Genomic DNA, 23,172 nt, shown 5'->3' with positions numbered 1-23,172 from the left:
CTCTTGAGCCTCAGCCTTCTCATCCTGTGGGGTGACATTCCCTGGGGGCTGGAGAACCACGAGGCTCCAGGCCCACCCCTGGAGACTGGGATTTCCCAGCCCTTTCGTGTGGGGCTGGCCCAGGACCTGCTGACTAGCCCCCGGGCAGTTCTGTGAGGAGCTCCTGGGTGCCTTCTCAGCTCTGTCCCTTATTCCCATAGTTAACAGCCGGGGCTGGTCAGCCCCCCAACCCCAGTCGGCCCCAGACTGGAATGAGGGCACAGCTGGGGAGCCCAGCTGTGACAAAAGGCCCCCAACTTTGGTTCTGTGGTAGGAAGGGAGTCCCTGCCTCCCCTGGAGGCCCTTGCTACCCGGCACCTGCAGGGAGGCTCAGCCAGTGTCTGGCTGCATCAGCTTCCTGTGAATCTGTCACCTCTGTGTGCTGTGCTGTGCAGTTTCAAAGCACATCAGAGCCCCTCGGTGAGCGAGCCCAGCCTGGGATTACTAATAGCCCTGTTACCAGGTGGGAAACTGAGGCCTTCAATGCTCACGGGCCTCCGCACATGGTGAGGTCCAGCAGAGGTAGGATCAGAGATGGGTTTCCTCAATTCCCTGGGTCCCACGGCCCACCTTTGGAACGGTGCGCTGGCACTGCACTGCTGTCGGGTCCTGGGCTCAGCCCCGACCCCTCCTGTCCCTGCCCTCCAGCGCCACGCCCCCTGCTCCGCCCACGGCGCCAAGGCCGTGTGGGCAGGTGCAACAGGGAGGAGGAGGCTTTGCTGCTGAGCTGCTTTTAACATCCCAGACGCTATTGTTTGCCTCGGTGGGTTCGGTGCCTCTCTTCGTCCCCGACAATCTGTTCCTCTGTCTTCTCACATATATATAGATCCCCCCTCCCTCAACTGTAAGCCTTCTCCCACTTTCCATCCTTCTCTCTTTCATCATGTGGGAAGGCAGGCTCTGGAAGTGGCAGATCAGAGCAGCCGCGGGGGAGGCTGTTTGGCAAGGGTGGGAAGGGCCCCAGCCCAGCAGAACTCCCACCCTCGGGCGGGCCCCTCTCTGCTTGACTTTTCATGGTGCCTCTCCCACCGCACCCTGGGCCCCAAAGGTAATGAATGGGTGAGATGGGGTCCCAGGCCTTGGCCTTGGGCAGCTTCCTCCGGCTGCCTTGTGTTGCCTCCCAGGCCAAAGAGGGCATGGAATTCAGACAGACTCTGATCTCTGGGGGTGGAAGGTGTGGGCTCATCCGGCTCGCTGGCTCCAAATATGTGAAGTGACTTCGCATCCCGTGGGCATATCCACTGGAGCTGTGACCCCGGCCTGGGTCACAGGATCCCAGGGAGCAGCCTCTTTCTCTCTATTGTGCTGCCTCGCTGGAGGCTGTAAAGCCTGCCCAAAGATAGAACAGCGTGAAGAACCCCCACGAGCCTTCCCCAGCCTCAGCAGGGCTGCCCTCGTGACCAGGCCCACTTTGTGCAAACCCTCCACTCCTTCCCCAACACCCCCAGGTTCCTTTCTTTGAGAAGACAGCCGCCGTACATACAACATCACCCCAAGAAACTGGCCTGCGCGCTGGGCATTCCCGCTTCCCAGAGTGTCTCACGAACAGCGGTCTTTATCTCTGGTGTGTTCGGATAAGAGTTCACACAGGGCTGCACATGGTGTTCGGTCCCTTAATATCTTCGCCTTGGCTTTTCCTCTGTGCAGTTGGTTTGCCAAAGATGTGGGCTCAGAGTAGATGGCTTGTGGCACCCCGGGCCACAACTTAGTGGGCCACTCCAGTGTCCCTGGGGCAGGGGCAGCTTGGTTGTGCGCAGCTCCGCAGGGGCATCTTGGATGACAACCAGGCTGCTGGGGGCACGCTGCTTAGAGCACCCGGCTCGGCCAGCGTCTGGCCCTGGAGTCAGCCAGGGGAAGGCAGGCTGAAATGGCTCTTCTGCGCTTGGCTCTAGTTCAGGGAAGGTGTGCAGCCTTGGGCAACTCTTCTCTCCTCTCTGGACTTCTAGTTCTCCCAGCTGTGCAGTAGTGCTAGCACTGCTGACCTCAAGGGCTCCAGGTCTGTGGGCTCAGGGGCTCAGGCTCAGCCCCTCAGGGGCTGTGAGGTGCTATGTTGGTCTTAGCAGGTGCATGGGCCGGGGGCGTGCGAAGAGCGCTATGGGCGGCTGGGGTGGCCTCCGCCTGCCCGGTGGCCCGGAGTGCTCTGGACCCTTTGCATTGGCAGCCCCCCACCTGCCCTCCCCTTTGCCTGGCCAAGCCTTTACTCACTGGGGGGATATGTTTTGTTTTTGTTTTTCAAGGTGATTAAACCCCCTCTGATTTTTGTCGACCCTAACCGTAGTCCAGCTGGCCCGGCTGCTACCGCCACGCACGCCCCAGCTATAAACACCCCAAGGAAGGCCCGGGCCTCGGAGAGCACTGCCAGGAGCTCCTCCTCTGGGAGTGAGGATGAGGATGTGATCCCCGCGACGCAGTGTTCCACTCCTGGTGAGCACAGGCCTGCCGTGCAGGGCTGAGTCCCATGCAGGGCTGAGTTGTGTGCTGCGGCCGCCAGGCTCACTGGGCAGGAGCTGCCGGCTCATGCATGCACGCACACACGCACACGTGTGCACGCATGCAGCACACACACAGACCTCACCACGGCCGGAAAGGGGAGGCTGCTGGCTGAGTCACACGGCACACAGTTGTGGGTCCAGAGGGGCCTGAGGCCAGGTCTCTGCACCCGACATTGGTTCGTCCTGATCTCTGTTTCCAGAGACAGTTTGCCGGGACTTCTCTGTACCAGCTCCAAGGGCTAGAACCCACGCCAGTGGCCAGAAGCTACAGGTAGCAGATTTCTACGTAATGGAGGAAAAGCTTCGTAACGACTGACTGCATGAACAGGGAGAGGGCTGTGAGGTGGTAGTGAGCCTCCCAGTCCTGGTGGCATGTACAAAGGGTTAGGTAATCCCAAAGGAGACATCATAGGCAAAGATCCCATCTCTCGGTGGGAGACAGGACCCTGTCTGAGGTTTCTATGACTGAGAATCTGTGATACTCCCGTTGCCATCAGGAAAATGGCTAATGTTGTTATTATGACACTCCACAAGGATGATAAGACTTGGTTTGGGTAGGTTCATTAAGTACAGAATAGCACCGAGGAAAAGATGTCACTATAATTCCACTGTCTGGAATAATTACTGCCGTTTTAGAACTGTTCACTTTATAGGAACTGCGGCTGTATCTGTGTTTTTAGTGAGCTCCTACTGTGCATGCATGCGCCATAGTTTTTACCTGACCGACGGTGACATTACGCGTTTACCATGTTATTCCTGCTGGCCATAGAGCTGTCCTTTGGGTGGGCTTAGCATAGTTCACGTGGGCAGTGCCATGCTGGAGGAAGCTATGGGCTTCGTTCGTGGGCTTTGGGGCATACACGCAGCACTAGAACACACAGAACTGAGCCTTTGTAGATCACAATGATATTCTTACGGAGACTCTTCTAAATGCAGAGTCCCACTCTGTAGCAGGGCTCCCCAGCGTTGCTCAGAGTGGTGGCCCGGCCAGCTGAGGGGCGGTGGCGTGGAGGACTGAAGGGTGGGAAGAGCCGGGGTGAAGTCCTGGGGTCACTGCCACAGCTGATTCCCCTGAGCTTGCAACACGGAGCCAGCGATGGCTCCTGCCTGTGAGGCTCAGGGAGGGAGCTTTTTTTTTTTCTTTTTTTTAAATTTATTTTTGTGAGAGAAAGAGAGAACATGAGCAGGGGAATCTGGGGACAGAGGGAGGAGCAGACTCCCCACCAAGCAGGGAGCCCAATGCAGGACTCGATCTCAGGACCCCAGGATTGTAACCCGAGCCTTAGGCAGACGTTTAACGTACTGAGCCACCCAGGCGCCCAGAGGGGGAGGGCATTAGACAGGCTTCTGCTGCAGGTGCCGTGAGCACTGGGCCGTGTCCCCAGGAAGGGCTGATAATTGGGGATTATGACGTGTACCCTGACTTGCACCCCGTCCCGCTCTGTTTCAGCCAGTAGAACCAGCACAAGTGTGCTCACGGCCCAGCCAAGGCCAGCCGTCAGAGCCAACGCCGTGGGGGCCGGCAGTGGCGCGGTGTCTAGTCGGATGTCAGAAGGCAAGAAACAGGAGGCACCCGTTGCTCAGGTACTGGGTGGGCAGGGGTGGTCCGTGCGAGCTGGCAGGGGCGAGGGGGGCTCCCTCACTCCACGGGTACTGCTGGGTGGGACTGCCGTTGCTCTCCTCCAGCCCCATGCAAGGAGCCGCCCCTCGCCACCAGCACCTTCCCCAGCTTGGCTGCACTGCCAACTGGGCTCCTGGAGACCCCTGGGCTGAGGAGGAGGAGTAGCATGGGAGCATGGCCTCCAGGCAGAGCCAGGGTGCAGCTCACGCCCCGCGGCAGCCCTTCCAGCACCCTTGCAGTTCTGGTTTGTTTTCTTTTTCCCTCCCGGTGTGGAAGTGCTGTGAACAAATCTTGCCTGTTCTTAGTGGGCATAACAGTGATTTCCTGGCCTTCACCATTTGCGGTGCGTTTCTGTTGGGTCTTGGCCTGAGCCTGCCGCCTGAGCAGGGTGGAGTTAGCAGCTCGTGGCGCACGAGCTGAGGGCTGCCCCTCGACAGGACCGCAGAGGCCCGTCCAGGATGAGGCAGGGCCCGGGCCCAGGCCTCTTCACTCCTCACTGTACTCCTGGGCCTTGCGGATCAGCTTTCCCAGCCCATTGCATGTCACCCCCCAAAGAGGACAGGAAGGAGCTGGGCACCCTTAGCCCAGAGGGGCTCATCTCGAGCTCAGGCCCGAGAGAGGCTTCCTGGGAGCATGGGAGCTGGATAGCTGCACACTGGTCACTGGTCACTGCAGCCGGCAGCCCACCGCCGTTCAGCCAGCGGGGTTGCCGAGTGCGTCTGCACGCCGGGCACTGGAGACACCATGGTGGGGACAGCAATGGGGGAAAGTCCCTTCCTTCATGGGCCGGACAGGAAACAAGGAAGCCAGAAAGTAAAGCACTCGCCAACTAGTGGGTACTTTAAGAGAAACTGGGTATAAACTAGAGAATAAGGCGGTGAGTGGCTTTAGGAAGGACAGGGGGAGCAGCCTCCCTGAGGCAGCAATATCGACACTAGAGAAGCAGCCAGGCCAGGGCAAGCCAGTACTCCAGGCGGGGAACCCGGGCTGGGGCCCCCTGGGGAAGCGCGTGGGCAGGGAGAGCTGGAGGAAGCAGTAAGGCGAGTGGGGTCAGGCCAGACAGGCCATGGTGCGGGCCCTGTGGGCCACACAGCAGCAGAGATGCGGGGGTGGGGCTGGAAGTTTCCAGGGTGGGGAGAGCCCACCCAGCTCCTTTCCAGTCCGTCTCCCTGAGGAGGGGTCTGTGTGGGGGCAGGAGGGCCCCAGGAAGGCCTGTGGGGAGGCTGCAGCCACCAGGCTGGGGACTGTTCCCCAGTGCGAGCGCAGATTGAGTTGGGGGCCTCGGGTAGGACCCGGGCTGCTTCCCTCCCCTGGGGGGATCCCCTGAGAACGGTATGATCAGCTGATAACTGAAGCCTGGCCCCGTTTCCTGCCCCAATGGTGGCATCAGTCTTGACTATCCCTCAGTCTCGTCCTCCAGTCCCGCAGCTCTTTGTACAAGTACAGGTCCCCTCCTCCCCCAGCCAGGATCTGACCTGGGCCTAGCACAGATGGCATCCTGGGGACTAGCAAGTCTCAGGGCTGCCTGTGGCTGTCCACAGGTGACAAAGAGGAGCCCTGCTCACCTCCCGCTGACCCAGGCCGCCCTGAAAGTCCTTGCCCAGAAAGCCAGTGAGGCCCAGCCTCCTGCTGCCAGGACCCTGTCTTCCAGTGGGGTGAGCTGGGAGCCTGGTGGTGGTGGTGGGACCAGGCGTCACCCTGGATGACAGAGCACAGAAGGGAGGGCACAGACAGGGGCCCAAATCCCAGCAGCAGCACTTACCCGCCCTGTGACTAGCACACACACCCTGACCTCTGCTGCCAAGCTGAGCGTTTGTGGGAGGGGTGCTAAGTGAGGCCTTGGTGCACAGCAGCTAACAGGCGCCTATGTCGGAGGTAACTGGGGTGTTCGGTAGGCACCGAGTTTATTTCCCTTCAGTTTATCTTCTCTTTCCTTTTTTTTTCTTACCAAATCAGGTTGATAATGCTCTGGGAACACTCCCTGTGCCAGCCAAGGGGACCAACAAGGTCAGAAAGCCTGAGGTCCCTGCGCTCCAGCGTGCCACAGCCACTCCCACTGGACGCACCAAAGCCAAGGCCTCTGACACCTCCAGTGACAGCAATGACAGCAGCGGCAGCTCCTCAGGGAGCGAGGAGGATGCTAACGGGCCCCGGATGGCTCCCTCGGCCCCCAGGCTAGGTGAGGGACCCAGGAGGAGAAGGCTAGGTGGGCCCAGAGCAGGGGAGTGGCGGCCTGGTGGAGTACAAGGCTCAGGTCTCAGCTCTGTATCTCCAGCTGTTCTGTGGCCTGGGCCCTGTCATCCCCATGCTGGGCCTCAGTTTCCCCACCTATACAGCCATACGAGGTGGTTGGTCCAGATGATACCAGAGACTTTCCAGCCCTACTGTTGGACTGCTGCCAGCTTTTTACCATCAGGCTCCCATAGCTGGCCCCCTAAAATCCCAGGATTGTGCTTCCCCCACGGAAAAGCAGGGAAGCATAAGTTGGGCGTTGGGAATTAGAACGGAAGGTTTTGTCATTCAGATGTCTTGCTTAGAAGGCTGCAAATAGCCGTTGACCTTGGAGGGAGTCATAGGAGCAGGTAAAGCCTGGGCAGGAGGGTAAGGGACCAGTGGAAGGCTCAGGCCATCCCAGGTCCTCCCAACAGGTGGCCTGTGCTCCCCCAGTAGGTCCAGCCCCCTCCACGACAGAGACCTTGGTGGAGGAGACCACAGCAGAGTCCAGCGAGGACGAGGTGGTGGCACCCTCTCAGGTAATGGTGAGGGAGGGAATTGGCCCCTTGGGGGCCTGGGGGCGGGCGCTGAAGGCCACCTGCTACAGTGTGATGCCGAGGCCGTCCCCCACAGCGGGGCCCTCTCTCCCCCAAGGCTCTGTTTTAGCATGCCATGAGGGGTGGACTCCGAGAACCTGTGGAAAAGGCTTGCCTTGGTTTTAGCTGAGTCCCAGAAAAAAAGACATTTCAGAACAGATGGGATTTCTTTAAGGTTATCTTTTGTACACGGCAAGCACTAGTGATTTTCCATTCTCGTTAGTAGTAAGAGATTGTCTTCTTAAATGTACCCGGTGAAAGTCTGTATTAATTAAAATAGTGCAGGAGGTACATTCAAAGGGCTAACACGCCCCCTCCCTGGGCCTGAGAGCCAGCCTGATCTTCAGGGCTCCTGGGATGGCTTCCGCACGGCAGGTTCTGCCCTCGGGTGGAGCAGGGTTCTGCCTGGTTCACTCGTTCAAACTGGGTTTCTTCAGTCTCTCCTCTCAGGTTATGTGACCCCTGGGCCGACTCTGGCCAATTCCCAAGCTTCAAAGGCCACTCCTAAGCCAGACCTCAACCCTTCGGCTTCTTCTACTTCTGCCACCAAAGATGCCCCAGACGGCAAGCAGGAAGTGGAACCCCAACATGTAGCAGGTGCCGTATCCCCTAAAACAAGTGAGTCAAGGGCCACAGGAGAGAGACAGTGGGACCCGGAGGGACAAGGCAGTGGGCCCCTTCTTTCCCTGCCTTAGGAACAGGCCTACCGATAAGGTCCTGTCTGTCGCGGGGGCATCTCCAACCAAGGCCTGGTGCCCCACACCCAGGTGTCTGGCTTCTATGATATGGAACGGCCTGGAAGTCAGGTTTCCATCTCTGTGGGATTCTGGTGTAGCCGTAGGGTGACCCTTGCCCTAAATGGTCTTGGTTCTCTGTCTCCATTAACTTTGCTTCCTAACAAAGGGGCTTGTGGTATGGGGGCTAGGAACTCAGGGCAGCTCAGACAGAAGGCAAGAGCCACTTTTGGAGAAGTCTCTAGCACATGGCAGAGACCTCTGGTAATGGGCTGACTTCTTGTGAAGCCTTAGACAGGACCTTGGCCACACTGGACCTCTGTCTAGTCACACAGGGCACAGTAGAGCCATCCAAGGAGTGTCAAAGCATGGCACACAGAATCGTCACATAGCGTTGAGAGGGCAGACCGGAGTTGCTGAGGTCCCCCAGCCAGGGACATCAGCCAACTCTGACTTCGCCAGCGCTGAGAAACAGGTAGCTGTGATGGGCATGCCTGCGACAGCCCTGGGCATTCCCCAGCTTGGGTGTTCTGCGGTGTTTGCAGACAGGCAGCTGAGAAGTGGGCTGTGGGGAAGGAGGTTGCCAGCGCGAACCGTGCCCTCCTCAGCTTCCCTCTCCCCGCACCCCCTGTCCTTGCCAAAAAGCACTAAACAACTGAATCGGGTCTCCGTCTGCCTTGGGGACCCTTCCGCCTCCTGCCGTCTTCACCTCCCCTAGCCCACCACAGCACTGGGGCCAGAGCTGAGTGAGCTCCCGATGGGGGCCCACTGTCTGCTGCTGGGAACAGCCCCCAGCCCCGTGACGGGGAGCCGGGCCGAGCCCCTGGGCACAGCCCCCGGGCGTCTTTCAGAGCCTGCGTATAGGCACTCTTGTGTCTGTGAGGCCCAGAAGGAGCAGAAACCTGCTGAGGCACCTGGGGAGGTAGGGGCAGCAGTGGGACACCGCTCATGTCACCCTGCACCCACTGCCCCAGCCTTGGCTTTAGCCGCAGCTCGCCGCTGCTGGGTCAGCAGAAGAGTCATTGCTCACTTTCTTCCCCAGCCTTCTTGGTGAGAGGCGGGTGCTACAGGGAGACATTTTAGAGGGGGCTGTGGTCGGTTTTTTTCACACGTGTAGTCAGCACACAATTATCAAAGGAGAGCAGAGGCGTGGAAAATTCTAAACAAAGGCTGCACCAGAAGTCACTCTGGCAGGCAGCAAACCTGCTTAGTCAGCTGCCACGTGTGTATACACCATGCCTGTCACCCCCTAAGCTGCCTTGTCCTCTGACCAGCTTTTACCATGAATCTGTGACTTGGAACAGAGGCCTCACTGTTCATCTAAGCCCTTATCTTACAAATGGGGACACCGAGGCTGTGGGAGGAGCATGGTTCCCCAGCGCGCTGGTGATAGGCAAACCTGGAATCCAAGTCTCTTGTCTCCCATCTCTGGACTTCTGACTGGACAATACCGTCTCCCTCCTATCTGAGTTTTCATTTTTGTTGATAGAGTTCACGCCCCCTCCTTAAGATTCTGGAGTCCTTTTCCATCTCTAGCCTGACTTGAATGCAAGGAGACGAAAGAGCTAAGTTAAAAAAGCTAAGTTAGAGGCTGCTGGAAAGGTGTGAGGCCAGAGGTTGGGCAGAGTGACTGTTGGGCCGCCCTTTCCCTGTCCGTACCATTGTCAGAGGAGGTGGACTGTGTCCCTAGATCCCCTCCTTGGCCCTTGTACGGTAGCCTGTTTCCTGGCTCTCCCTGATGGTGACCCCATGTCCTTTCTCCACAGGCAGAAAAGAGGCTAATTCCACGCCTCAGAAGCCCCGGAAGGCCAAGAAGGAGGCCGGGAACCCCCAGGCCTCAGTGCTGGCACTGCAGAGTGACATCAGCCGGCGCCTCCTGAGCGAACCTTGGCCCCTGAATGAGGCCCAGGTGCAGGCCTCGGTGGTGAAGGTCCTGACGGAGCTGCTGGAGCAGGAGAGGAAGAAGGCTGCGGATGCTGCCAAGGAGACCGGCAGGAAGGGCCGGGTGGGCCGCAAGAGGAAGCTGTCGGGGGACCAGACGGCCGCCAGAGCCCCCAAGAGCAAGAAGAAGAAGCAGCTGGTGGCTGGGGGAGGTGGGGAGGGTGCTGGCTCGCCAGAAAAGGCCCTCAGGACTCCCAAGGGGAAAGCCAAGAAAGATGGAGCAAGTGGTAACATCAAGGAGAAGGAGAAAGAGGCTCCCGGCTCCCGAGGAGCCAAGGAGAAGCCAGAAGGGGAGCCAGGGACACTGAAGGTTGAGGTTGGAGACCAAGGCAACCCAAAAAGCAAGAAGGAGAAGAAATCTGACAAGAGTAAGTGGCCAGCCAGCCGCAGCCCAGAGCAGACTCCTGGGCCCAGGCTAAGAGCCTCCAGTCAGCATGCCGTGGGGGGGCGGGGGCAGGGGTGCAGCGAGCACCGAAGGGAAAGACTGCCGACTGGTTTGTGTGGGGCCAGGGGATGGTAGTGGCAGAGCCAGAGCTGGATCCCGGAGCTCCTGGGCTGGCCCGCCCGGAGACGCAGAGAGTCCGCCACAGGGCATGGCCTACTTGCAGACCCCCCAATGCTGGCTTGCCGTGCGCTTCTGCTTCCTGCTTCCGTGGCCCAGGCACCTGGATAGCAGGTTCCCCTTGGAAGTCACGGTCACCAGCCCTTCCTGAGCTCCACGCTAAACCCTGTGTGCTGTGGAACCTCCTTTCATCCAGCCTTGTCTCCTCCATAGGTGATATTCCCGTTACGGTAGAATGTCACTTCTTAAAGTAAATGTGTACAAGTTTTAAAACGTGAGTAAAAGAAAAATCGTAATAGTCCAGGTGGTCCGTGTATGGGGCCGAAACCATAAGGCGGGCCCATGGCCACTCGGACCAGTGCAGGTGGTTGCAGGCCTGGGGCCTGTGTTTTGATGGGTCCCCAGAGTGTGGGCAGCACTGGGGACCTGGCATTGGAAAGAGTGGTTCTAGGATCCCTTGAGACCAGCCCTATCTCTTGACATTGACCTCCCCCCACCACCAGTGCTTCTGTTACTTAGGGGGTTTACTTTGTTTCTTTAGAAAAGAAAGACAAGGAAAAAAAGGAAAAGAAGAAGAAAGTAAAAAAGGCCTCAACCAAAGACCCTGACTCGCCATTCCAGAAGAAAAAGAAGAAAAAGGTAGCGTGAGTTATTGAGCGGTCTCCAGCCAGGAGAAGGACCCAGACCTAGTCCCCAGGGTGAATGTGATCAGCCCCATCTCGTGTGTGCCAGACCTGGTCCCCACTCCATGGCCGTTCTCAGGGTCCAGGGGTTGGGGGCTTATGAATTGTGACACACTGAAGATGGGTGGAAGGCAGGTGCCACCCTGAGGGGAAGGGACTTGTGTGTGTGTGTGTGTGTGTGTGTGTGTGTGTGTGTATAGAAGCCATGGGAGTCCCGTCTTTTTCTGTGAGGTAGAAGGATGTTCTTGGGACAGATAAAGGAGAGCCTCGAGGTCGGGGGCAGGGAGGCCAGCCAGGTAGGCTGAGGGGAAGGAGACATTCCCCAGGATTTGTGTATCCCAGCCAGGGTCGTGTCCCCCAGCCAGGATCGTGTCCCCGCTGCAGAAATACACCTCTCCACTTTATGGGTTCCAAAGGCTGATCACCGAATAGAGGGCCCTCCACACCTCACACGGGTCCGTTCTCGCTGTGGTCAGTGGAGCCTCAGCTGTGTTCAGAAAAGCTGAGCATTTGTTGGCTTCAGCCTCCTGGGCAAATGGGGCCCCATCCCTGCCCTTGGGGACCCCTGTATACCCAGTATCTGTTCTGGGGAGAGCTGCGAGTCCTCAAGAAAGAACCATCACATCTGCTTCTGGGGTGGGCGGGGCGCTGCTTCAAGCACAGGAGCCTCTCATGCTTGTCTCTTCACAGAAGAAGACGGCAGAGCAGACAGTCTGAGGGGCCCGCGGCGACAGGTATGCTTTGGGGCCCAGGGATCCCTGCTGACCTCCCCTCCTGGTGAGGGTGGGAGCGTAGCTCTAGCATCTGGCCTGGTCGCAGGGCCCAGGCAGAGGGAAGGAGCGGGGACCTCAAGGTCAGTGGGGCCAGTGAGGCGGTGCCGGGAATCAGAGCTGCAGAATCAGAAGGATCCAGAATAGTGATGGCAGCGACCAACACAACCCTCCCTGGGTATGGGCACTGGGGTAGTGCTGCTTTGCAGAGGAGGGTAAGGCTTGAGGTCAAGTACAGCTCGGAATCTCCCCACCACTGTCCACTTCCTCTTCCTTGTGTTCTTGTCATTTGAGAGCATTCCTCATTGGGAGGAAGACAGTTTCCTCAGGATAAGCCATTCCGATGGAGCTGTGCTTCCAGGTGGTGGGGAATGGGCTGATGGGACCCCAGCAGCCACCAGCCTCCCGGAAATGGCAGGGACCCAGAGCCCGCCTGGCTGGCAGTGAGGATTGAGTGAGGCGGGGCACCAGAGCACTTGGCTGCGTTCCTGGGACCCAGTCCGTGCAAGTGCCCGCTGTGGCTCAGGCTTCTCCCCTGCAGGTTTTGATTTTATTTTTTTCCCTTTGGAAAAAATGGTCGGGAAATCTCACGTCTGGATGTGTTTTCTTCACCCAGGTATTTCCTAGCCAAGTGGCGACCAGCCCCGTGCCTCAGCCCTCTGCCCACCATGGGCTGGAACTAAATCTTTAACTCCCCTTCCTCCCCAGAAGAAGCCCGCCAGCCACTGTGTCCGCGCTGGCGGAGCAGTGAGCCCTGAGGATCAGTGAGCCCTGAGGGGAGGCTCGTCCGAGGGGGTGGCGGCTAAGCGTCCAGCTCTGGGGACTTGCACTCACTGACTCCGCGTCTGACTTCTGTCCTGACACAGATCGCTTCCTAGAGATGTGTACAGTATATATATATTTTTTTAAGTGACCTGCCCCTCTCCCTTCAAACCCAACAGGCCCAGAGGCCTTGGACTTTCCACCTCTGGGCCCTGCAGACCTAGCAAGGCCCAGCCTACAGCTCCTTCCACGTCTCTGGTCTCTGGCTGATGCAGAGGCTTTGTCCTCTGTCAGTTTTCCCTGTTTGTTTGTGGTTTTTTGTAACAACTCAGAAAATAAAAGGCTTAAAGGAAAGGTGTGAGTTCCCAGTGCATCCGCGACAACTGTTTTGCAGTTGACTTACTCCTAGAAGGGAGAGTCTGGCTGACACTTGGAGGTGAACAAACCACAGCACAGGGTTGGCTCTTGACTACACACCAGGGCTCTGGGACACTGTGGTGAGTGGAATGGACAGGTCGCCAGAGAACGAGACTCTCCAAAGTGGCCTCTCTGCTGAGCGGGACCTCGCACGTCATCACGGTTGTTGGGTTAGGGGCAGGCCAAGATCCAGAGGCAGGAAGTAGAAGAGGGGCAGTAGGGGATGACCACCTTTGGAAGTTCAGGTGTGAGCAGGAGGCAGGTCCCCAGAGGTAGGACCGTGGGCAGAGTAGGAACAGGTAAACCAGTTAGGATTGAGTCACCCTTGTGTTCAGGTAACGAAGGTTCTAGAATGACAAAGGCAAGAAATGTATGAACTCCATAGCTACATCAGGGTGACGCATCTCCAGGATGTGGTGAGGGCAGCTGTGCCGTTGCCCAGAGCAGTGTGGAGCCCCAGGGGACAGGGAGCTTTCTCTCCAGGGCTTTGAGCCTTCTGCCAATGAGAGGAAGAAGATATGCAGGAGAGGAGAGAGCTGGGCAGAGATCTTAGAGACTTGGGTTGGCATCCGTCTGCACCCTTCTCTCAGGGCCCTGCCCCGTATTAGCTTTTCTCCCCTGCTAAGTGTGTTGGCCTAGAACAGGGGTCTGGTCTACATAGGGCATGAGCTCCTGGTTCCCCACAGCCCCTGCTTCCTGGCAGTCCCAACACTGGCACCTGTGTCACTGCCGTCCATCCTCACTCACGTGGTCCTTAGTAGGGAAGTGAAAACAGAGCTGGGGAAAAATGGAAGCTGGACCAAGAGGAACTTGAACTTAAACAACTCTGGGTAAGAGCCTTTTTTTTTTTTTTTTTGGAAGTAGAGTATGCCTGTGTGTTACCATGGAAACCAAGAGCGTATGTGTCCAAAGTGCATGCCCGCAGCCTGGCCAGGCCCTACGGGCATCTGGGGTTGGGCTCCCTGGGCTATGCCCTCCCATCCAGAACACTGGATTCAAGGTCTCGGTTACCTCCTTGGAGTCCATGAGCCAGATCCCAACAACAATCAGGAGCCAGAAGTGTCCTACTTACTACCTTTTATTCTCAGAGCTGTGGCCTTGAGGGCCAGTGATAAGCTTGGCTGCACACAGGGAAGGGGTGGGCAGGGTGGGGGTGTTGTAAAGAGGCTGGTTCTTCTGGGTGTGCTGCTGGAGAGGGGAAGGGTGGCTCTTTCCCCCAGCTAAACAGGCTAGAAAGGCAAGGTCAAAAGGGCAGACATGTTGGGTGTGGGGGAGCACTGTCTCTTCTCCGTGCACCCTCCATGTCATCCGTGCGCCTGGATCTTGGGGCTCCCATGTTGGAGGCTGAAGCTCCCATAGCACGTACCTCCTAGTCTACCGCCTTGGGCCACATGTTCCTGCTGATTGATGGGGGGTTGGGCCACAGGGCCCTCCTGCATCATTAAATCTGTGTTCCCTGACGTGACTGGTATCTAAGGATGATGGAGAGCCAGGAGCCAGGGTGTCCCGCAAGGCAGCGCAGAGTGGGAGACAGTGAGTGTGGGAGCAGTGCGTGAGAGAAGGAGAAGAGGGGCTAGGGTTGGGGGATGGAGGGGAGCAAGGAGGCAGTGGCCATGCAGGGCGGGCTGTGTGCTGGCGTCAGCATCTGCTCTTCTCACACGGCCACTACAGAGAAGAAGCAGCAGGTTAGGTTTGGGGTCCCCTGTCGTCCCTGCCCCTTCTCAGCATCCTGGGATCTCAGAGCTGAGGAGTCTCCACCCCTACGGGCCCTAACGGTGATCGTCAGGTGTGAAAAGGATGTCCCGGGGAGGTTGGAGGACAGCCCACGGTTCTGCTATGCCGACCCGCCGGCCCTGAGGGATTCGGCCTCCAGGGGGATAAGCTGCTGGAGCCCGGGTGACCCCTACAGGGGCCCTTACCTTGACCCAGGTCCTGCTTGGTCATACCCAGCCCGGATGACAGGTCTTCCATGTCCAGTGGCTCTGCAAGGGAGCAGCAAGGCCATGTGTCACTTGACAGTCCAGCCTCCCACACCCATTGGCGAGGGGCCAGGGTCCTCCTTCCCAGCCCGGCCACCGGCCTCATGCCTGGTGGAGGCAGGACTGTTGCTGGGTGTGCTCAGGGCAGGCCCAGGAAGGGAGAGATGACATGAGATGGGCAGACCTGTAGGACCCCTGGGTGCACCATGGGCCATGGCCAGCTGTGTGACATTCACAGAAGAAGGACAGAAGGACAGGTGAGTGAGTAGATGAGTGGATGTAAGGAAAGGAAGGACCAATGGACAAACAGCTGAGGAGTGCATGGTAGGTGGATAAGGGGGCAGCTGGGGGGCTGTCCCAGGTGTGCCAGGAGGCCCTTCTCACGCTCAGCCTTCTCGGCCCTTCTGCTCCTTGGGCACTCCCTGGCTGAGTGGGCACTGCTTACCCCTGCAGTTACGGTGCCCACGGCTCCTGGTGTGGGGGACCTCGGTGCCGTTGGGGAAGACACACCAGCAGTAGCCGGTGCTCCCATAGCACTGGAGCGGCTTATAGTTGCCGTTCTTGTCGCACTGGGGCCTGAATGTGCCAGGGTGGACGGCGGGGACGCGGCTGACCTCCTCCTGGCACTGGGTCAGTGCTGAAGCGACAGGCATGATGAAGACACAGTAAGTGAGCAGACCCTGGGCCAGAGTCTCAGCAGAATCCACATACCGCTGCTGTGGGCCTAATGCCTTCTGCCCAGGTGGCTGTGCTCACTCTACCCCTGGCACCGTTGGGGGAAACTGAGGCCTGAACCAACAAGGTGTGAGATCGAAGAGGATGTGAATGGCCATGTGGCACACTTATCCTAGAACTTGGTGATTTCTTCGGACACTCAATGCCTATTAAAGTTTGGAATTGCTCCTATGATTCTTATTTCTGAGAAAAGCAATGGGCATCTCGGGAAGTCTGAGCCTCTGTTACTGAGTTATCTGAGTGCAAATGGGGCTTTCTTTGAGCACGTTGTAGAGGGCTTCAGACATCAGCTGGGAATTGGTCACAATGGCATCAAAGGTGCCTTCTACAAATCTAGGTTTAGAAAATCGTCCGGCCCATACTGGCTGTGTGAGCTCGGGGAGGCCTCTCTGCAGCTGGGCTCATGAGCCCTGCCCCAGCCCCCTCATGAGAGCCTGTGCAGGGTCGAGTGGAGAAGGTCACTGTGACGATACGTGATGGGATGTGTCGAGTCATTTTGCTCCAGGCCCATGTGTGCAGTGCCGTCCCCCACGACGGAGGTCATCCTCTAAGGGGAGTGCAGAGGAGCAGCCAAGCCCAGAAGGAATAGGCAGGAGAGACAGGAGGGGGAGTTAGAGACTGGGAGAGTGCCAGGGCTTGGATCTGGGAGTGCTCTAGGTCCTAACCTCTGCAGCTCCCAGAGAGCATCGAGGGAGCTTCCAGAAGCCCTGGCATCCCAAGGCTCGCGCTCTGCATACCTTTTAGTGGAACCTCAGGCTTATTCTCCAGGGAGTTCTTGCTCATTTCGAATAGGAGCCACTGATACATCCAGCTCTCAAAGACCTGACAGGATCGAGGCAAGGGGTCAAGCTCCATAGCTTCCTCCAACCCTGCCCGACTTTGCCCCTGGGGACAGATGTGGAAGGTCCAAGAGGGACCCAGCAGCCGAGTCCAGCTGTAGCTGAGTTCCTGCTTAGAGACCCATGGAGTTTGGTCAAGGTGGTTCCTCAGCTCCAAGCCCTCTTCATGGCTATGGCTTTGTTGGTGCTGGCGCCCTACCTCTAGCTTCTAAGGTTGGCCTCCCCGGCCCAGCCCTCGTGGAGCCTCTCCCAGCCCTGTCCTAGATGTCAGGGATGAGGAGGGAGCCAGCGCAGGGGGTGGCTGCTGACCTTCCAGTCCAGGGGCCCCATGGTGTTCTTAAGGTGTTTCAGGTTCTCTGGGAAGCTCCCCTTCAGCTTCGGGTATACCTTCAGGGGGTCGGTCTCCTGTGGGGTAGCAAGACAGGAAGGAAGGTCTAAAAAGCTCTCTGGCAGACAAGGTGAAACATGCCACCCACCTCCCTGGACCTCTGCCATAATGGAGCCAAGGACAGGGGAGGCAGCAAGGGCCTTCCAGCTGCACAGCTGTACGAGCCCAGGGCCGGGAGTTCAGAGACCCCGGTTCCAGGCCTGGTCCTACCCATAACCCCCAGTCTTCCACTCCTTGCAGACCCCTACCCATCCTCCAGGTCTCCCTTCCTCAACACTCCCCTCCACTCCCCCGACTCATTTGGGTCCTCTGCTGCTTTCTCCTGCCTGTCCCTTATCACCTAGTCACTTGTCTATCTGCCATGTTAGCCTGGGACCCCTGTGGGGTCGAAAGCAGAGTCTGATTTCTTCCCAGTGTGAGCCCAGAGCCTTGCATAGTGCCTGGTACAGAGTAGACATGCAGCAGAAACTTGGGAAGGAAAAACGGGCATCTTGAGCAAGTCACTTCCGGGCTTTGGGCCTCAGATCGATCCTCCATCTCAAACACTCAAAAAAGTGGACGGCAGGGCTAGACTACAGATGATGCTGAAGGGCCACACTGGCATTCTTTCGCTAGTCCAGTGAGTCCAGAATGGTGCAGGCCCTGGATCACAGTGTCAGGGGAACCTGGGTGGGGAGGCAGGGCCATGGCCAGGCACTCACCAGAAGCACATGCATCACGTGGTCCTGTGTCATATTGCCATACTTGGTGGCATTCTGCAAGGGCTGTGGAAGGAAAGAAAAGGGAGTCACCAGTACTGACCCACAGAGGAGGGGCCCTGAAACAGAGCCAACGCTCCAGGTCTGGGTAAGAGGCGGGAGTTCCAGGTGCCCCACAGGAACAGGCCTGTCTCCACCACCCCACGAGTAGGAGCCCAAGTAGGAGAGCTCAAACAAGTCACTTCACTGCATCAACGTCCTTAGTGGTCGGATCTGCATAAGCTTTTCTGCCCAGGGCACTGTGGGCAGCGGATTTTTTTGTGACAGAAACATCACCCACTTATGACAAAAGGGAGGCGGCTGTGAGATGCGCTGGGAAACAAGAAGCCTTTCGTAAACATCCCAGGGATGGATTGATGAGGCTCTTTCCTCCCCCTTGACTGGGCTTTTGCTGCTCAGCTGTCGGCCCCTGTCCCTCAGCACTGCCCTCCCCATGCTAGATGACACCTCCCTGTTCTACTGCCCTAAGGTCGTCCTTACCTCCTGGAGCAGGTCTGGCATGGGCAGCGCCTGCATCAGCATGGGGGTGGCAACCCTCATCTTGTGCAAAGGCTTGGGAGCTGTGGGGACAGGAGGTAGAGTATGGGTGTGGTCCCGGTGCCCAGGGAAGAGGATACTCGTCTTGGGGACTGAGATCTCCAACCTAGCGAGAAGGGGCTCGAATCCCAGACCCGAAGGAGAAGAGAGTGGGCCCAGCTGGGGGCAGGGATGGGGTCTTGAGGGAAGGATGGTGGGTGGGAGAGGTCAGGATGGAGGTGGCGCACGCACGTTTGGGAAGCTTCATGCGCAGATTCTCCAGCTGCAGGTTCTGTGAGGTGACGGTCAGCTTGTCCAGCCGGCCCTGCTGCTGGTACAGGAAGTAGGCAGTGGTGGCCTGGCCAGCCAGGAGCAGAGCCACCAGGACAGAAAAGCCTGTGTACAGAGCTCCTCGACTGCACTTGCTGTTGGGGGGAAGGAGATAGGTCAGGGCAGGGTCCACAGAGGTGGCTGGCCCAAGGACTGACTGAGAGCAGGGGAATGCCCCCCATTTCCGTTAGCTCTGCCACCCCCTCAGCTACCCCTAACACACGTTAAGCACAAACAACAAGTGCCTATGGACACTTGTCCAGCTTGAAGACATGCCCCGGCCCCACAGTTCCTACCTTTGCTCCTCCTACAGCCCTGCAGAAATCCTAGCACTGCCTCTGGACCTAGGATGACTGGGGAAGAGCCAGAGGCAAGTGCCTTGTCCTTTCTGGGCCTCAGTCCCACCTGTGCAACAAGGACTTACCATAGAGGGTCTCCCTGGGTTCTTTCTGAGGGGGTCTCCTGATGATCAGGACTGCCCTCAAGGGGAAGGGGGTTTTCACCCCCCTACCTACCCAACCCCTGCAGTGAAATCAGAGAAAAGGGAAGGAAGTGGGCCCTGGACAGCAGAGCATGTGGCCCACCTGAAAACGAGAAGTGAAGCCTTGACATTTTATTTATTTATTTAAAGATTTTTTTTTTTTATTATTTATTTGACAGAGAGAGATCACAAGTAGGCAGAGAGGCAGGCCCAGAGAGAGAGGAGGAAGCAGGCTCCCCGCTGAGCAGAGAGCCCGATGTGGGGCTCCATCGCAAGACCCTGAGACCATGACCTGAGCTGAAGGCAGTGGCTTAACCCACTGAGCCACCCAGGCGCCCCAAAGCCTTGACATTTTAGGAGCAGGCTGGGGCCAGTGGACGAAGTCAGACAGGAGCAGAGTCAGACCACCCCCTCTGGGGCCACATCCTCTGCCCCACACTCTCCTTGGCTTTAAGCAAGTCTCTGCCATTGTCTGGGCTTGCCATGTGGGTGCCTCTCACCTGCACAATTCTAGGATTTGGTGGTTTCTTCTTTGAGGTAAGAGCTGTGACCACCTACATATTTCAGATGGCACTATCCACCAGGATAGATTTCAGTAGGAGTACGGTGCCTGAGCCTGTGTGACTGGGAGAGTGTCTCACATTCTCTAAATGAATTGGCTGCACAGGGCGGGGTGGCCAGACCTCAGATAGTCCTTGGAGCTGTTGGGCTTCGTTTTGGGAGCACATGAACATGTCACAGTTTAGGGAACGTAAGGATTCTGCCTCAGGACCCTGAGAGCTCCTGGCCCGTTTTCTCCCACCTCACTGGGTGGGACTACCAGAACCCCACTAGAAACTGTCAGTCTGTCACTGTACCCTGCTTACTCTGGGAACCAACAAGGACAGTTTAGGAAACTCCAGGAGACCCTTCTGCCTAGTAACTCATGACATCACATATATAGTTCATTTTCATTGGCTCTTTGCTTGCCAGTCCTCTGCATGTTCTGGGCCAAGGTCCAGCCCAAAAGATTGCTGTTCTGTTAGGAGAAAGCAAAAACCCCGCGTGGGGAAAAGGAGGAGACCAGACAGGAGTGGAAAACAAGTACTGCTTCTTGGCCTTTACCAGATACAGGGGTGGCCTGGCTTCTGTGAACGTCCACCCAAGGCTGGGTCTTGCCTGGTTCAAGTTCTCCAGCTCGTCTCCATGCTCACCCCTTCCACAACCCCACACGCAATCCAGTCCCAGTTCTTCCTTCCACTGTACCTTCTCTGAACCTCAGTTTCTCCGAAGGCCAAAGAATCTACAGGGTCATGTTGGAGATGAGACCCGGCGTAGAATCCTGGCTCTGCCACCCCCTTAGTTCAGGGAGCAGGGGCAAGTCAACCCCTCTGAGGAACCTGAGGAAGGAATAGCTACTTAAAGACTTGCTACATAAAATAAGATCATGAGAGTAGGAGCACCTGGGTGGCTCAGCAGGTTAAGGCTCTGTCTTTGGCTCAGGTCATGATCCCAGGGTAGTGGGATTGAGTCCCATGTTGTCGTAGGGTTCCCTGAGCCTGTTCTCCTTTTCTCTCTGTCACGCACTCTCTCTCTCTCAAATAAATAAAGTCGCAAGACAAAAAAAAAAAGAAATCATGAGAGTAAAGCTCTTGGCTCCATACCTAGGGACAATTAGCACTGAGTATTCTCAGAGGAGTTAATAGTTAACTTTAGCATCTGGTTTTCTTCCTCTTTTTGCCTCTTGAATGTGGATACCCTGGTTCTGGCTGACTGCCAACTCTTGCCACCACTCTCTTCATTTCCTTCTTTCCATTGCCTCCTTCTTGAATGAAAAATAATAATAATAATTGGCTGAAATCAGGAGCCAACCAGAGCTAGCAGGAACCATGATACAAATGTTGCGAGGCAGAAGAGTTCACAAAGGGGTCTGAGGAACAGACCTCAAGCTGGAATGGACCAAGCACACAGGACCGGGGCCATTTTTAGAAGCAGTCCCTGAAGGAAAGGGAAACCAGGCAAGGATTTGAGGAGGGGGCACCCTCTCTGTACACTGAGCTTGCAAGGTCTGCAACTTACTGGGTGGCCCTCCCAGCCCTCTCTGCAAGTCCTGCCTCTACAAGGAGGCCAGACGGCAGAGCCAGCTCACACTTTGAAATCAGGCTAGTCCTGGATTCAAATTCTGACTCCAATACTCACTAGCTGTCATAACTCGGTAAGCTGCTAACTAATAAAGCCTAACAACGTCTCAATTTTCTCTTATGTAAAAAGGGGCTAATAAAAGTACTGGACTTATAAGAGTTAGGGTTGGATTTAGCACATAACTCATCATAGAAATTACCCTGGCTGAGGACTGGGGATAGGTGGTCAGTGAAAGGGAACTATTATCATGTCTAGTATCATCATTGCTTTTACTATTACTGAGACCCAAAGAGAAGTAGCAATTTGTCTAAGTCACATATGACAACAGCAGAACTTAGACCAGAATCTAGCCCTCACAGGAGAGTCAGCCCTCCTAGCCCTGGGATTCTTTGGGATTTTCACAGCCATGCTCTATGGTCTATATCTGGTCACCCCTGTCCCCTAGAATGCAGTTCCTCATGATATCTCTGAGTGTCTCTCCCAAAGCCCTTTCTGCCTGGCAACAGCTGACATCACAGCTCTGAGTCCCTATAATTTGTAAACTACTTTTTTTTTTTTTAAGATGTTTAAGTCATCTCTACGTCCAACATGGGGCTCAAACTCACAACCCTGAGATTAAGAGTCACATGCTCTACAGACTGAGACAGCCAATTACCCGAATTTGCAAATTACTTTTTGAAGACTGGGGAGAGTAGGGCTATGGGGTAGCTGCATAGCTGCATTCTAACTTTCTTTCTTTCTTTCTTTCTTTTTCTTTTCTTTTCTTTCTTTCTTCTTTCTTCTTTTCTTCCTTCCTTTCTTTCTTTTTCAGGGAAACACCTGGCTGAAACAATGCTGGGGCTGGGAAAGGGGTCCTGGGGTCCCCTGGATGGTTGCGCTGGCCCCTTGCTACAAGGGAGAGGGACACAGGCAGGGCATGACCCATGTCAACCTTCAGTCCCTTCTAAAAATATAGCCAGAAGCCCTCCCCCACCCTTGTCTTTTCCTGCCTCCTCCCAGCATCTCTCCGGTAATGGCAGACATGTCCATCTACTCTACAAACACCGGCAACTACACTTCCCTGATACAAACGCATACACCTATCTGTGGTGATTAGGGAGAAACTCCACTGTGATGAGCAGCTTCTACCATCCTCTTTGAGAAACTCTGGATCCATAACATTTTCCAAATCTAGTCCAAGGTTTCTAACCCAGGATTCACAGTTCACCTTCAGGCAGTTTGTGAAGCCGCTGATACTGTGTGAAAGTCTAGGGGGAGAATTTGCGGCTGTCTTGAGATTTTGAGAACAAAAGTGTATCATGCAAAGAAATTTAAAACCCCTGCCCTGGAGAAGCGCCCCCATTTTACAGAAGGGAGGACAAAAGCCCAGAGCAGGCCAGAGACTTGCTGAAAACCACCCAGAGTCAGGGCCTGGACCCATCCCCCATGGCTCCCTGTCCAGTGCTCCCCCTGCAGCACCCAGGCCTGTCTGTGTGGTCCAGGATTTGTGTGCTCTCTCCTGCAGCTCACACGTACCTCTCTGGGGCACTGGGGCGCTGGCCCAGCATGGGCAGCTGCTCATGGTTGGAGATGAGGTCGCGCTGGTCTTCCATGGTTCTGGCCTCTGGACTTCCCCACACTTCCTGCTGCTCCTGCTGCTGCTGCTGCCTCCACCGCTGCCTGGGTGTCTGGGACCCTGAATGCCTAGCTTACCTCTTGAAGCTGGAGCTGAGGAGGAATCTGATTTGTCCACCGGAGGCTACTCCGCCCACCTGGTAAAAGTGGAAGTGAAAACCACAAAGCTGGAAATACCCCCCACTTGGGCAAAGCTGCCTTAAACAGGGCAGGATGGGGAGGCGGGGGCTCCCCAGACAGGTAGAAAGGCCAGCATACTTCCATTGGCTGCTCAGGGCCCTCATCACTTGTTTCTGGGCAGACCTGTGGATTCACAAGGCACTTTGGATATTGTGAGAAATAGGCAAACATTCACTCCCTAGACAGGAAATCACTTTGAAACAGAAAATGCCTTTGTCTCCCCTGCTCCCCCACTGATGAGTGGGTGCAGAAGTGTTGGGGGGGGTGATGAGCTCCATGTTCCCCATGCTCCCTTCTAACTTGAGGATTTTATGAACCCACGTCCACGGTTCTAAGGCTCTGGTACTGACATTTGCTGCCACTTACTAAACCTTCCTTTGTGCCAGGCACCGTATTAATT

At 56.5% G+C, this 23,172-nt stretch overlaps 2 protein-coding genes across 11 annotated transcripts in view; one reads left to right on the top strand and one right to left on the bottom strand.

The window, feature by feature from the left end:
- The window catches only part of TCOF1 (treacle ribosome biogenesis factor 1), a 37,421-nt gene extending 24,653 nt beyond the window's left edge, over positions 1-12,768 (top strand). For 3 of the 9 annotated variants that reach the window (XM_044231460.1, XM_044231433.1, XM_044231391.1), the window contains 10 exons: positions 2,277-2,463; positions 3,982-4,115; positions 5,694-5,807; positions 6,109-6,331; positions 6,820-6,905; positions 7,400-7,580; positions 9,463-10,005; positions 10,741-10,838; positions 11,573-11,616; positions 12,269-12,768. In XM_044231460.1, the coding sequence (XP_044087395.1) occupies positions 2,277-2,463; positions 3,982-4,115; positions 5,694-5,807; positions 6,109-6,331; positions 6,820-6,905; positions 7,400-7,580; positions 9,463-10,005; positions 10,741-10,838; positions 11,573-11,599 (1,593 nt within the window). In that variant the 3' untranslated portion in view covers positions 11,600-11,616; positions 12,269-12,768. The remainder of the gene's footprint in view (positions 1-2,276; positions 2,464-3,981; positions 4,116-5,693; positions 5,808-6,108; positions 6,332-6,819; positions 6,906-7,399; positions 7,581-9,462; positions 10,006-10,740; positions 10,839-11,572; positions 11,617-12,268) is intronic. The other 6 variants (XM_044231415.1, XM_044231424.1, XM_044231407.1 and 3 more) reach the window with 6 other exon arrangements.
- Positions 12,769-13,893: 1,125 nt separating this feature from the next.
- CD74 (CD74 molecule) lies at positions 13,894-22,768 on the bottom strand. Of its 2 annotated transcripts, XM_044231385.1 has the most exons (9): positions 22,494-22,768; positions 18,299-18,471; positions 18,011-18,090; positions 17,474-17,536; positions 16,694-16,789; positions 16,283-16,367; positions 15,256-15,447; positions 14,751-14,813; positions 13,894-14,496 (listed from the first exon to the last, which is right to left on the bottom strand). In XM_044231385.1, the coding sequence occupies exons 1-9, from the start codon at positions 22,568-22,570 to the stop codon at positions 14,486-14,488; spliced, it is 840 nt and encodes a 279-aa protein (XP_044087320.1). In that variant the 5' UTR covers positions 22,571-22,768; the 3' UTR covers positions 13,894-14,485. The 2 variants fall into 2 exon arrangements, with proteins under 2 accessions (XP_044087320.1, XP_044087325.1); XM_044231390.1 differs by lacking the exon at positions 15,256-15,447 and having other exon boundaries at positions 22,494-22,767.
- Positions 22,769-23,172: the final 404 nt, after the last annotated feature.

This window comes from Neovison vison, chromosome 1 (assembly GCF_020171115.1).
Source record: "Neovison vison isolate M4711 chromosome 1, ASM_NN_V1, whole genome shotgun sequence".
NCBI classification, from domain to species: Eukaryota; Metazoa; Chordata; class Mammalia; order Carnivora; family Mustelidae; genus Neogale; species Neogale vison.
The sequence above is the reverse complement of the archived record's forward strand: the minus strand, read 5'-3'. Positions and strand labels throughout refer to the sequence as shown.